The 13,692-nt window shown below is 41.2% G+C and overlaps 1 protein-coding gene across 2 annotated transcripts in view; it reads right to left on the reverse strand.

The window, feature by feature from the left end:
- Window positions 1–1,902: 1,902 nt before the first annotated feature.
- Pax3 (paired box 3) overlaps window positions 1,903–13,692 on the reverse strand; it is a 95,185-nt gene continuing 83,395 nt past the window's right edge. For both annotated transcript variants that reach the window (XM_036173334.1, XM_036173332.1), the window contains exons 8-9: window positions 2,521–2,767; window positions 1,903–2,028 (exon numbers count right to left, since the gene is read on the reverse strand). In XM_036173334.1, the coding sequence (XP_036029227.1) occupies window positions 1,994–2,028; window positions 2,521–2,767 (282 nt within the window). In that variant the 3' untranslated portion in view covers window positions 1,903–1,993. The remainder of the gene's footprint in view (window positions 2,029–2,520; window positions 2,768–13,692) is intronic.

The following is a 13,692-nucleotide window of genomic DNA, read 5'->3' on the forward strand; positions in this document are numbered from 1 at the left end:
TGAGGAAGGAGAAGGAAAGGAAAACAAGGAAAGAAGTAGGCGGTGCCATTTCCTTCCAAGGCTGAAAGGAGCTGCCACACATCTTTCCAATAGAATGTGCAATGCAGAGGAATTAGGGGATGAAGACAGAGCCTGGTGCACTGGGGGACACACTTCCAAATGATACTGAAGGGATCTGACACCTCTGAGAGAACAAAAAATGGTAAATAGGTGGGGCGGGGCGGTTTCTAGATTCCATATCCCTGATGTTGTAAAATCAGTCCTGCAGAGTATGCTTAAGCCAGCTTCTTGTGTTTACATGTAATTCTTTTGTCCGTGTCACAGTCCCATGATTGCTCCGTCATATTCCCCTTGGCCCTTTCTCATTCATTCTACAGTCTCCAGTTTCCAAAAAAAAAAAAAAAAGAGCAATGTTAAGCACATTTTCATTAACTGTTTATTCATTATAAATAGTAAATATTTACTGCACTTTTTACATGAAAGACATTTTTACAACACATCATTGTTGGTCGAGGCTGCAACACAAAGATACTATGTCTCCTGTTCCATCACCCTTGCCCAACATATAAAATAACTCAGTTCTATGTCTAGTCCCACTAATGAACTACCTCATTGCTCTTAAGTCTAAAGGGAATGTATTGGTGCCTACCTCATTCATGGTTCCAGGAACAGAAAGAAATAAATAACAGCACCTCCCACCTTCTTCCTCTTAACATTTCAAAACACAGATTTATTGACATCCTAAATGTCACCACAAAAATGTATGTAAACCACTGTTCCCGATCATCCTTTAATATTGGGTATCATTGTATAATTTAAAAGTACACGAGAGCCACATGGACATTTCTGTTCTTGCCCTGCCTTTCGTAGAAAAGAGACAGGGTGTAAACGGCGTCACTATAGAAAGCATAATTCTCGGACATGATCTCTGGGCTAAAGGTGGTTTGGCAAAGAGCCAACATCACTGCATTCTACCATGATGAGTTATGGGCTGCAAAAATAAGAACACCTGCAAAAATATAGTTCTGGTTTCATTTCTCTCACCTTGGCCACTGCCAAAGCAGCTGTGAGGTACACAGTATTGCACGCTGAGAAGCAGGTATGCGACCGGTGTCACCTCTTCTCCATCATGCCCTTCCCCCCACTCAGACTGGCTTCCAAACAAACATGTCTTGGAAATGAATGAAACGCCATCCATCTATCCCCACAGCAGAAAACATGATTTTCCTCATTATCCCACATCCTTTTACAAGATATGTCTGGGACATTGATTGACAACTAGATTGCAAATGAGGGTGTGGTAATAATTTATTGGGGAGATCCTTCACATCTAGTCTAGCTTCCTATAAAAAGGTGGTGTTGGTTTTCCTATCAGTTTCCAGTGTGTCAAAGTCAAAGATTCCTCCATTCCTGATTCGTGATGTAAGCAGTTGTGAATGTGATAAACTTGGTCAGCTTTGGACATCAAACCTGTTCAATTTCAAGAATACAACTGTGATATATGGGAATATTCTGCTTGCTCATACCAGTACATCTCTCTCTCTCTCTCTCTCTCTCTCTCTCTCTCTCTCTCTCTCTCTCTCTCTCTCTCTTTCTCTCTGTCACACACACACACACACACACACACACACACACACACACACACACACGGAATGTTTTAGCATCTTGATCAAAACCAACAGTGGGGAACATTCTGACGTGCAGCCAGCTTATGTTACTGCCTTTAACTGGTGCATTTCGTAGCTGTGGGTCTTCCTCATCTCCACTGCTTTTTGTCCACTATGTTCAAAGAATCTGAAAACAAGTACTGGAGAAAGAAAATCAATCTCTTTTGTCTCCACCTCCCCAAAAGGCTGATTTTTTTTATTATTATTATTTATTTATTTTTGTTTGGGTTTTTTGTTTTTGTTTTTTGTTTTTCTGAGAAGATTCTTCATGTCTAGTCTGTGGAGGCCGGAAACAGGGCCAGTTTAGCTCCAAGTGGACAGTTCACTTACGCAATATCTGGCTTGAGATAATGAAAGGCACCTGTAAGGAAACACACGCAGCTTTTTAGGTCACGCTGGGACAATTCACAGTTAGGGGCAAGATCAGCTACAGGCTGACAATGTCATATTTAATACCACGGTATCAAAGGATCGAGACTAATATTTTTATTCCTGAGACAAGTTTGACACAACTCTGTGTCCCGGCCTTATCCCCATATGATCCTGGCGCTGACCTCATTAAGAACATGTGTTTCTAATGCCAGAGGTTATTTCATTTTGGCCAACCTCTGTGTTTTACCTACTGACAATCCGGCTTTACGTCCCAGCCATTAATAACTGCAAGATGTTATTGACATCAGTTAAAAAAAATAATAATTACACAAGGGAGCCTGTGCTGTAGCAGTCAGCTGGCTATGCCACAAAACTGATACTGGGATGAAAGGCTTAATCACCTTCCAGTTCCCCTTTCTCAGACAAGAGGTGATTTCTCTCCCTTCCAGGAGGAACCACCCCTAGAACGTCCAAGGCTTACTTTGTCCATACTGCCCATACTGGTAGCCCGTGACAGGGTCCATACTGTAGCCTGTGGTGCTATAGGTGGGGGGGCAGTAGGGCTGGGAAGTAGGCAGACTGTCCACATTCTTCATATGTTCCAGTCTCTGACTGCAGCTGGCTGATACCGTGGTCGTGGGTTCCAGTCCCCCGGTGAGAGGGGAGAGAGCATAGTCGGTCTGAGGCTGGTGCGGTACCCCACCGTGGTTGGTCAGAAGTCCCATTACCTGCAAAAACAGGTAGATTGGATGAAGTTAAAGTGTGGGCAGAAACAGATGCAGCCCAGAACCATCGCGAGATCTTGAAAGGCCAACTTTTATGTCTTCAGGAATCTGCTGAGGAGCCATGCGGAGGACTTTGACCTCAATTCAAAGTGGCAGCCACATGACCTCACCCAATGATAACATCTGACTGCAGTTTCAGAAAGAAAGGAAAGGGGAGGGAGAAGGAAGAGAAGGAAGGAGAAGAGGAAGACAGAGAAGGAGAGATTACCCCATGTCCGCTGTGATAGCATCAAACTGTAATTTCAAAGAATAGAAGCAACAGAGAGATGGAGACATTATATCAGTCTATACAGAAAAGCTCCTAATATAATACATCTGGATACCCAAGTGATTGTGTGTGTGTGTGTGTGTGTGTGTGTGTGTGTGTGTGTGTGAGAGAGAGAGAGAGAGAGAGAGAGAGAGCGAGAGCTTGCACATGTGTGCTTGTGTGTGTGCCTGTACATATGTGTGCATGTGTGTTTCTGGGGATTGGACTCAAGGACTTACACATGCTAAACAAGTACTCTACCACACAGCTACATCCCCAGCCATGCAATTAAAAAGTCACTTGCACATATGTGAGTGTGCGCATGCACATATGCATGCATGTACATGTATATATGTGTATGTATGTATGTATGTATGTATATATGTGTGTATGTATATATGTGTATAAGTATATGTACATGTGTATGCACATATGTGCATGTGTACATTTGTATGTATCTGCTCAAGTGTATATAGGTACATAAATGTGTGTATGTGTGCATGCATATATGTATGTGTTCATGCATATGTATGTATTGTGTACATGTATATAATGTATGTATGTGTATGTACCTATACGTGTGTGTGTGTGTGTGTGTGTGTGTGTGTGTGAATTAGAAGATAAGGTTGGAGATGTAACTCTGTGGTAAAGTGTTTGTCTGACATGGAGAAATCCCTGAGTTTGACCCATACCCCATCCCAAGCACTGGAAAAAATAAAAACCAAATAAATCTAAGCCAAATTTTTGTATATGTGTCCTGAAACCTCCATTTTTTTTGTTCCCTTTCAAAGCAGCTTCTCTTTGGTCCATCAGTCAGCAACTAGAGATCATCCCCCTCCCACATGTCCCCTGTGTCCCCTTGTGTATCCCTCATTACATCCACTACACAATCTCACTTTTCCACTTTGATTTGTGAGACATGAGAGCCGTACCACCTGCTGCCTTCCTGCCGCACGCTGCTTAAGCAAGTGGTACGCTGCTTAAGCAAGTGGTACCGAACAAATGGTCGAACATTCTTCAGGCAGTCAGGCATGGCGGCTAGGGTCTACAGTCCAAGCACTCAGACAGAAGCTAAGGCAAAAGGATTTTGCCCTGCATTGGAGGCTGACATTTGCTACAATGCAAGATCCTGTCTCAAAAAGCCAAAGCAAATCCTATCAATGTCTTCCTTCTCAGACTCACAGTTTCCATATAAGAAGTGTTAGAAAGGACACATGTGGGGTTTTTTAGGGCTATAAATGACCCCAGAGAATAAGACACCTTAACAAACAGTCATCACAGGACAAAAACTCTCAGATCAGACCCAGGAAGCTTTCCCCAAACTCACATGCGCTGGCCCTTCCAACCCTTTCAACACGGACTGTCAGTGGGTAATTAATTGAAAATAGAAAATGTCCACACATGAGAGAAAGTGACATTTCCCAAAAAGCAACTACAGAAGAAGTCTGCTAGTGGGTGAAGAAACCCACATACACAAAGAAAAACAGCCCTGCTAAGAAAGCATTTAAGTGAGTCACCCCACAGCCACACAGCAGTCCATCGAGGTCCTGCAGAAATAGACCCAGGCCGCAGTCCTCTGCACTAAGCGCGAAGTTCCATTTATAGGCAGGCAACTCAGGCAACAGGTTCCTGGATAGAAAGGGCTCCATCACAGTGGTATAGGAAGCTACTCATACACCCCCATAAAGCTTTCTTACTTGAATGGAAAACAAGATCCCATAACTTCCTTTGGGGAAAGTTTACACAACCTTAGAAGTAAACATAATCTTAATAAAGTTTTAAACAGATCCATCTTCAATGAGTCACAAGACACCATCCCAGAGAGGCGCTTACTGCGGTTTTCCACCCAAAAGGTCCCTCCGCTCCCTGCCTCCTTTCAATGACTGATAGGAACTCATAAAAGGCAGACAAGAGCAGGCAAAGCAGCACAGGAAGTCCACATTTTGGAAACCATCTGAGGGATCTAAATTTGTTGGAGCTATATAGCAAAGTGTGAAAAAAAAAAACTAATAGAAAATTTAGTCATCAGTAGCCAAGCATAGTTTTATTGGGGCTCGCAAGCAAGTGACCTTAACAAAATGAAGTACCAATCAATAAGATCACAGCTACAGGAAGACCATTGCTAGAGCATAGCCACTGGTGGGATCCTGCCAAGCACCGTTGACAAGTTAATTTCATTTGAAAGTTTTGTATGTAACCAATAATGTATTTAAATTATTTCCTGGATGCCTACTACCTCCAGGGATCCTTCTCCTCTTCCTCCTCTTGCCCCTCTCCCTCCTCCTCTTCCCCCTCCCCCCTCCTTCCTTTGAGCTTGTACACATAATTTTACAGTATGTCCTTGGAAAATTCACCAACTTTCATTGATACACTAATTTACAAAAAAAAAAAAAAAAAAAAAAAAAAAAAAAAAAAAAAAAAAAAAAAAAAACCTTATTTCAATCCAAATTAGGAATGTGTGTTTTTTAAAGTCTTTAAAATATAATTTACAGATGGGTGCTATAGGCCTGTAATGCCAGCACTTGGGAGGTGGAGGCAGAAGAATCAGCAGTCTGAGGCTGATTTCAGCCTCACAGTGAGTTTGAGAGCAGCCTGGGAGTTGTGAGACATCTCTGGAAGAAAGACAGACTAGCACTTACTAGGCACTTAGCAAGCACACCCCTTCAACTCAAGAAGTAGATCTTGATGAGCTGACCCGATAACAAGAGCAGACAAGACAAACCAGAAATGGGACGTAAGATTTTTCTTATGAAGGAGGTCAAGGACAAGGGAGAGGGCGGGGGGAGGGGGAGGGGCGCATAAATAAAGTGTACGTTAACAAGTGTACTGTAAATAAAGGGGCACTGTAAATAAAGTGTGTTAAGTTCGACAAGCACTTAGGAAACACAACTTTGACTCTATTAGTCCTGAAAGAAGACACTCAGTGGTATAGGGTTTTAAAAAATTAAATTTTAAATGACTAGCACACTTCAGGAAGATATTTATTTAAAATTCAGTTCACCATATATGACTTTAAGGGAGATATGGGATATTTAGGAACAGTCACATTTCAAGAGCTGAGGAGCTTGGGCTCTTCTATGAACTATACAAATGCAGTTTTGCAATAAACTTTTTAAAATCCCCTGCCACATATTTCTTGCTGTATAACTTTAAGGGAAACAGTAATAATTTTTTCCAATAGGGAGAAGAATCAAAATAAGAGGTTTTTTCTTTTTCTTTTGGTTGGTTGATTGGTTTGTTGGTTTGTTTGTTTGAGACAGGATCTCTATATACAGTCTCGCTGTCCTGGAACTCACTATGTAGACCAGGCTGGTTTTGGACACTGCACTTGCCTCTACCTCCCACATGTTGGGATTAAAGATGTCCTGGTCAGAGTCTTAAACAATGGAGAACAGCTATGAGACAGACTTCAGCTTATGATCCTGTGCATGTTGCAACTTTTTGCAGCATTTGTATAAAGCAAAAAAAAAAAAAAAAATCACTTTAAGAACTTGAGATATAGCTATTGGAAAATACAGGTGTATTCTGGACAATAGGTAGATGGCCTTTAAGACTTTAATATTTGCAGAGGCGAGGAGCACACAACTTTAATCCCAGTACTCTGGAGGCAGAGGCAAGTAGATCTCTGAGATCAAGACCAGCCTGGTCTACATAGAGAATCTCAGGACAGCCAAGGCTACATAGTGAGAACTTGTCTTAAATGAACAAAGACTTAAGCAGTTGCTTCTGTCTTAGGAATGTTCTTAGCCCCACAGACCCATGACTGTGTGAAGGAAGAAAGATTACTTAAAGACAACATCTCCTGATACAGCCCCACAGAGTGCATTGTGACACACTTGTTTATTTTCACTGTGGTCCTCACTGGAGAGCAGAGAGTGGTGACTGACACAGGCCTAAAATCCTGGCTCTCGGAAGGCTGAGGCAGGAAGACTAGACTGTGAGATTAAAGGCAGCCTGAGCTACCTAGAGAACCCATTCTCCAAAGAGGAGAAGAAAAACCAAGAGGAGGGCGAATTGGGACAAGGAAGGAAGAAAGATTAATAAATCATTATCATGTTATTTGTCTCAATAATTTGTGTGTGTGTGTGTATGTGTGTGTGTGTGTGTGTGTGTGTGTGTGTGTATTTATGTGTGTGTGTTTTGATTTTTTGAGACAATTTCTCTGTGTAACCTTGGCTGTCCTGGAACTTGCTCTGTAGACCAGGCTGGTCTCAAACTCAGAGAGATCTGCCTGCCACTGCCTCTGCCTCTGCCTCCAGAGTGCTGGGATTAAAGGTGTGTGCTGCCACCAACCTGGCTGTCTCAGTAATTCATAATGAAAAAAATGCAAATACATCATTTCAATAACCTATCATTTGAAAATTTAAAGAGGCTTGGAGGTGGTGGTGCACGCCTTTAATCCCAGTGCTTGGGAGGCAGAGGCAGGTGGATCTCAGTGAGTTCAAGGCCAGCCTGGTCTACAGAGCAAGTTCCAGGACAGGCTCCAAAACCTACACAGAGAAACCCTGTCTCAAAAAGCCAAAATAAAATTAAATTTAAAATAAAATTAAAAAAAGAAATCTGTCGGGGAGGTGAACATATCGCTAGAAATGGCATTACTTTCCTTTGACATAATTCAAAAACCTCAAATCTCTGTGGAAGGGTCCTATTACACTTTTAAGTATATTTCTTTAAAAGCTATTTTATGCTTCATGTGGTTCAAAGGAAACTATGGAAACATCTTCTTATGCACAAGAAGTTAGTAAACAAGCTTCTTAGCCCTCCCCCAGCATGGTCCTGGAATGCCGTGCAGTGCCAGTCTGTCTAAGAACATAGCCACTGTTTCTCGAATCATGCTTTCCTACAGCAATTGCTTGTTCAAGGCCGAAAATAAAATCTTCATTTGTTGTAAAAAAGTTCCTACACTCCTCCCTTTTACCATTAATAATCTATGTCTACTACAAGGCTGGCTTAAAAAAAAAAAATCGGGGGGTGGGGGAGAACAATTGCTTTGTTTTCAAAAATAATTTCAAAGCAAACAATTTCAAAGCTGATCCATTCTGCCTCCCAGATGCTGACCATGTTTTTTAGGAAATGACAGGTAAGTGAGGGAGATTAACAAGGAGGAAGAGGAGTTTCCTTAAATAAATAAAAGTTCTATCCTATTGGGAAAAGATGAGGGTCTCTTTGACTGGGGGCCTATATATACAAAGACATTATATTTGTCTGTGTGTGCAATGTGCATGCAAGAACATGCATATGTATAGCGTGGGGTGATGGGAGTGTGCCACAGCATGGCTGAAGAGGTCAGAGGACAGCTTGCAGGAGTCAATCATCTCCTTCAGCCAAGGCCATCCCGGGGATGAAATTCAGGGCATCAGCCTTGGTGGCAAGCATCTTTACTCTGAGTCATCCTATTGACCCACAACTCTAAGTCCAGTTACATAAAATGCCTAATCAGGGTTATCTGAACAAAACACTCCATTAAGCACATTTCTGAATGGCCCCTCCAGTGTTGCCTGGGTTCTACCTCCAACCTACTTGTTTCACAGGTGACCTTTAAAAACAAATCCAAAACCTTGCAGTTCTGCGCTCACACGACTTCCGCCCACTCTCCCATCGCCTGCTCTATTAGAGACATTTTCTGAAGATCTCTTTCAGCTCATTCTCAAGTTTCAGGATTCTGAATGGGTTGTTTATATCTTGATTGGAAGATTACATGGTTCAGGAGAGACCAACTCTTTACGACGGCTTCATGCCACATTTCTCTTGAATTAATTTCCCTATTGTAAGATTAAATATAAAAGATAAAAAAAAAAAAAAGCCTGTGAGCCAAACTAAGATTTACATTTAAAACGATGTGTCTGGAAAATATTTGCCTTGGCACAAACATTATGGCTTTGCCGTCCCTCCCCCAAAAGTGCTGAGCTTATCAGAAATCTAAATGACTAAGCAAATGAGGGCGCATGCATAGACGCTTCTTTTCACCTTAGGAGGAATCCATGTTCGAGTCTTCATCCTCCTCCTTATTCTCAAGTAATCAGATGTTCTGACTTAGCACCTAACAACACACATTAAGTTAATTAAAAAAACAAAAAACAAAAAAAACAAAAAAAAAAACCTTTAGTGAATTAGTAGTATATGAGATGATGCACAGGGCTGTTGGGTTAGTGAGTTTGTTAATTCTCCTGTCCTTCCCTCTAAAGTCTACTGACTACACATTTTTAAGAAGTGATTTATTTCCAAAGTCACCAAAAACGGGGGAAAAAATGTCTATTGATCACCTTTTGTCAACGCAGATATCCCTGGAATCCATTAATGGTTAAATCTTAGCGAGTATACCTCTGAGGCTGAAAAACCTCAATTTTAAATGATGACGCATGGGTCTCTGAAACCGTCTTCAGGTTCAAATGCCTTAGGAATTATTCTGCAATTGATTAGCATCTAAATAATTAGATTTGGAGTCCTGTCTGTTTGAAAGCTGTAAGAAAGAGGGAAGCTGCCTACAGGCAGGAGTTTCTCTTGAGGTCTGGGTGGTGACCTTCTCACCCATCAGGAGAGTTAGGCGAAGGGCCAGGAGGACTTTGACACAATCAGAGAGAGAAGCATGCAACCTGCCTAGCCAAGGAAGTCCTATTTTTTACATTTTAGCTCACATGTTACAAGTAGCAATGTTTAATGCTAGGTAAAAAAGAGAATGAGTGCCAGACATGTGTGGCTCCTGTGCTATGCAGACTTCCAAGTTTCATTTACAAAGTGCATGGTAAGAACCGTCCCAACTAAACTCTAACGTCTGTCCTGGGACCAAATACAGAAATCACATCCTGTTTCTGAATTCTTTTCAATACCTGTTTCTCAGCAGAGCTAAGTGATTAAGTTGATAGCCATGAACTTTTTACTGTTGTTGTTATTATTATTATTATTATTATTATTATTATTATTATTATCTTTTTTATTGTTGTTTTGATTTTGAAAGGCTAGGAATCAAATCTAGAGCCTCATATATGCTGAGCTATATCCTTAGCCAAGCAAATTTCTTTAAGGACTAATGAATGAAATACAAATCCAGGCAAATAGCCTAGAAAGGACTTGTAAGAGGTACATACACACACACACACACACACACACACACACACACACACACACACACACGTGCATATGTATGATTCTAGCTTACTTCTAGCCAATGATGAACTGTCATGCCATGTCTACCTATCATCAAAAAATAAATAAATTCCATTAAGAAGAAATTCAGTCTACCTAGATGAAAAAGTCGGCTTGTTAAACACAACAGATACTCGACTATGTCGGACCACCATGGACATAATAAAATTCTCATATGTTTTAATTCATTTACGCATGCCTGCATTTAATATGCTTTGGGACCATGTCTATAATTAATATGATTTATGAGAAAGGAACACTTCAATATTGGGGGATAAGGCACACTCTTTTTTTCCTTCTATGAATGAAAAAATATAACAAAATAGCTCAAGGAAAAAATTGTTGGCCCATAGCATATTACGGTGGACTGACAGAGCCCTGAGTAAACTTGGGAAGTTAATGATATCCTCTTATCTGACCCTGACACATTCGCAGCATGTAATTTACAGAAGCTCTGTCCAGGGAATCTTGACAAATGTTCCTGAGGATGTCAGGGCAATGTTCCATTCTAATGCAAAACAGATGTGGGTCAGACACCCTCATTCATCACTTACAGCCGAGTCTCCAACCCTTTCCACAAGGAATGGCATTACCTGCTGTTAACTCCTCTCATTTCAGGAACTTTCTCACCATCACAGTAGCCCTCTAAAGAGTGTGTACTCAAACCCATGACCACTTCAGCAACCTGTCTGAGAACATGACTGTGGAAAATCAAACATACATCAGCTTTAGTCTGTGACTGCTTTGGGATATGTTTGCTAAATGCTAATTGACCCTTTGGGGCTTAGAATTCTAACTCAAAAGGAAAATCTCTATGCTGGGGCATCCTTCAGCGCTGTAATGAGATGGCATTTTGGAATGTCTCTCTAATTTCCTATAAACTAAACCTGCATTTAAGGAAATGCAGGGCAGACCCACCCTGATAAGCATCTACCCATGCAAACTTCAGCTCACCAAACCCTCACTGCATACACAGCTCAATCTGAGACTCACAAATAACTTCCAATAAACTAGAAATCCACACTGCCTCCTTGCAATGAGTACAATTCCAGCTTTTCAGAGAAAGGAAGTGGGATATGGTGCATTCCCTTTTCCCTAAAACTCTTCCCTCCACCCAGAGTTCAGACAAGATGGAGGATGGTTTGAAATCTAGTGGTTTTAATCTTGGGTTCTGTTTCGATCAGGGAATTACACCCAAACCACAGCCAAGTGACTAACAAGGACCTCTCTCTTCCCTTTGTCTCTTTATCTGCCCTAACTAAACATTAGTAGGCAGTTTTTAGCCTTTTCTTTAAAAGTAGTCATCCTCCTCCCACTCCCCACCTGCAAGTTCTTACACAGAGGACTGAGAACACATGGAGTTAGAGGCCGCATCCAACATTAACTAAAAACACTTATCCACCTGTGCAAAAGTGAACCATTTTAAAGATAAATGGACCATGAGTTGGGTCTCCACCTGTGATATCAATCATTCATTACTTCCTAGGAAATGTTCCCTTAAACATTGTTAGTTTGGTATTCAACAAGTTATAAATAAAGTCATGTGGCATTCGCAGAGGCTAAAATAAGAAATCCTGCCTGAGAATCAGAGAAGAATTGACCCTGAGTGGGAAGTTTTCCACAGAGGCACCCAGGGAAGGGAACAGCTCCATGGGGGCCATGTATGAAACTCAGATTATAATAGATTAAGTAGAACTTTGCAAATGCAAGCTGTTTCAATGACACATGAGTATTTTGTAAGAAAGGGGGAAAAAAGAACCATTATTTCTTTAAAAGACACTTCTGTTAGTTCTGCACTAAGGATTGGCTGCACAGTGTCTCATGACTGCTGTGGGATGTCTTTCTGTATGCTGTGAACATGTGTTGCTCCCATTGGCTAATAAATAAAGCTGTTTTGGCCTATGCCAAGGCAGCTTAGAAGCAGATGGGAAATCGAAGCAGAGATATGGAGAGAAGAAAAGAACAGAGAGAGAGACGTCTAGCAGCTGCCTGAGGAGCAGCAAGATGCCAGCAGATTGGTAACACCATGGCAACGTGGCAAAACATAGATGAATAGAAATGGTTTAATTTAAGATGAAAGAACTAGCTAGCAAGAAGCCTGCCAGGGGCCTTGAAGTTTGTAAATAATATTAAGCCTCTGAATGGTTATTTTGTAAGTGGCTGCAAGACTGCAGGGCAGGGCAGGATGGGAGGACCAGGTGGGACCGGAGAAACTTACTCCTACACTACACATGATGGAAAAAAAATTGCCCTTCAGTCTAGAAATACTAACTTGTGATTCCACAAAGCATACCATATATGAATGCACACCAGTGTGTGGATACATGCCATGTGTATTCTCCTGCATGTAGAGACCAGAGGTTGACGTAGTATCTTCCTTGGTCACTCTCTTCCTTATTTTTGAGACATGGTCACTCATGGACCTGAAGCTCACAGACTGAACTGGCTGTCTGGATGGCCTGCAAACCCCAGTGATCCTCTAGTCTCCACTTTCCCAGCACTGGAGCAACAGACATATGCTGTAGTGCCTAGCTCTTAACTCAGGTCCACATGCTTGAACAGCAAGCACTTTACCAAGTGAGCCATCTGCCCATCTCCAAAAGGCACAATCTCCTACATTAAGTGAAAGAAGCCCAGTTCCCCACGTTCTCAATTACATGTGGAAGCATAAAAGTTCATCTAAAAAGTAAAAAGAACAGAAAGAATGGCATTTTCAGAAAGGTATGGGAGAAAGGGCAGGGAGACACAGGGGTAAAGACAGGATGGATTATGGGTCCACAGGTCCAATTTGATATAAAAAGTAACAGGATGTTCTAGAGCACAGTAGGGTGATTATGGTTATCAACAAATAACTGAATATTTCAAAGCTAGATGTCCTCAATTCAAAGAAATGGTATGTTGGAGTGTCAGAAACCAATTACCCTAATTTAAGTATTACACATTCTCTATGTGTATTGAAGGGCCACACAGTACCTCATAAATATATTTAGAGAGAGAGATAGAAATATAAATATGCTTTTCCAATAGTGTCATCTTAAAAGGTCATCTAGCTAGATACCTCTTCCACTGGTTATTGGGACACTGCAACCACTAGTCTCAGAAATTCTAGTTTGCCAACCCCAAGCTGAATGCCAAGAGCAATTTTTAAATATTGTACTTTGCACTGAAAAATATACACCTCTGATGAAACCCAGACAGATTCTTTGGGGGAGAGAGAAAAAAAAAAACAAAAAACAAAAACAGTACATAACTAATGACTGAATCAAGTCTTCTGTGTCTGTAACACAGAGCATACATTCAGCCCATAATTGAATAAATATGCAAGTATTCAGATTTCTCTAGATATTGCCATTTTGCAAATGCAGTAATAAATTAAAAGCTTTACATCGCATTCCAACTGCATATAAAGGGTTGATTCAGACCATAGGCCTTATGTGAGAACCTAGCCTGGCTCTTCTGTATACTGCTGACTACAAGG

The sequence above is a fragment of the Onychomys torridus genome, chromosome 23, assembly GCF_903995425.1.
Source record: "Onychomys torridus chromosome 23, mOncTor1.1, whole genome shotgun sequence".
NCBI classification, from domain to species: Eukaryota; Metazoa; Chordata; class Mammalia; order Rodentia; family Cricetidae; genus Onychomys; species Onychomys torridus.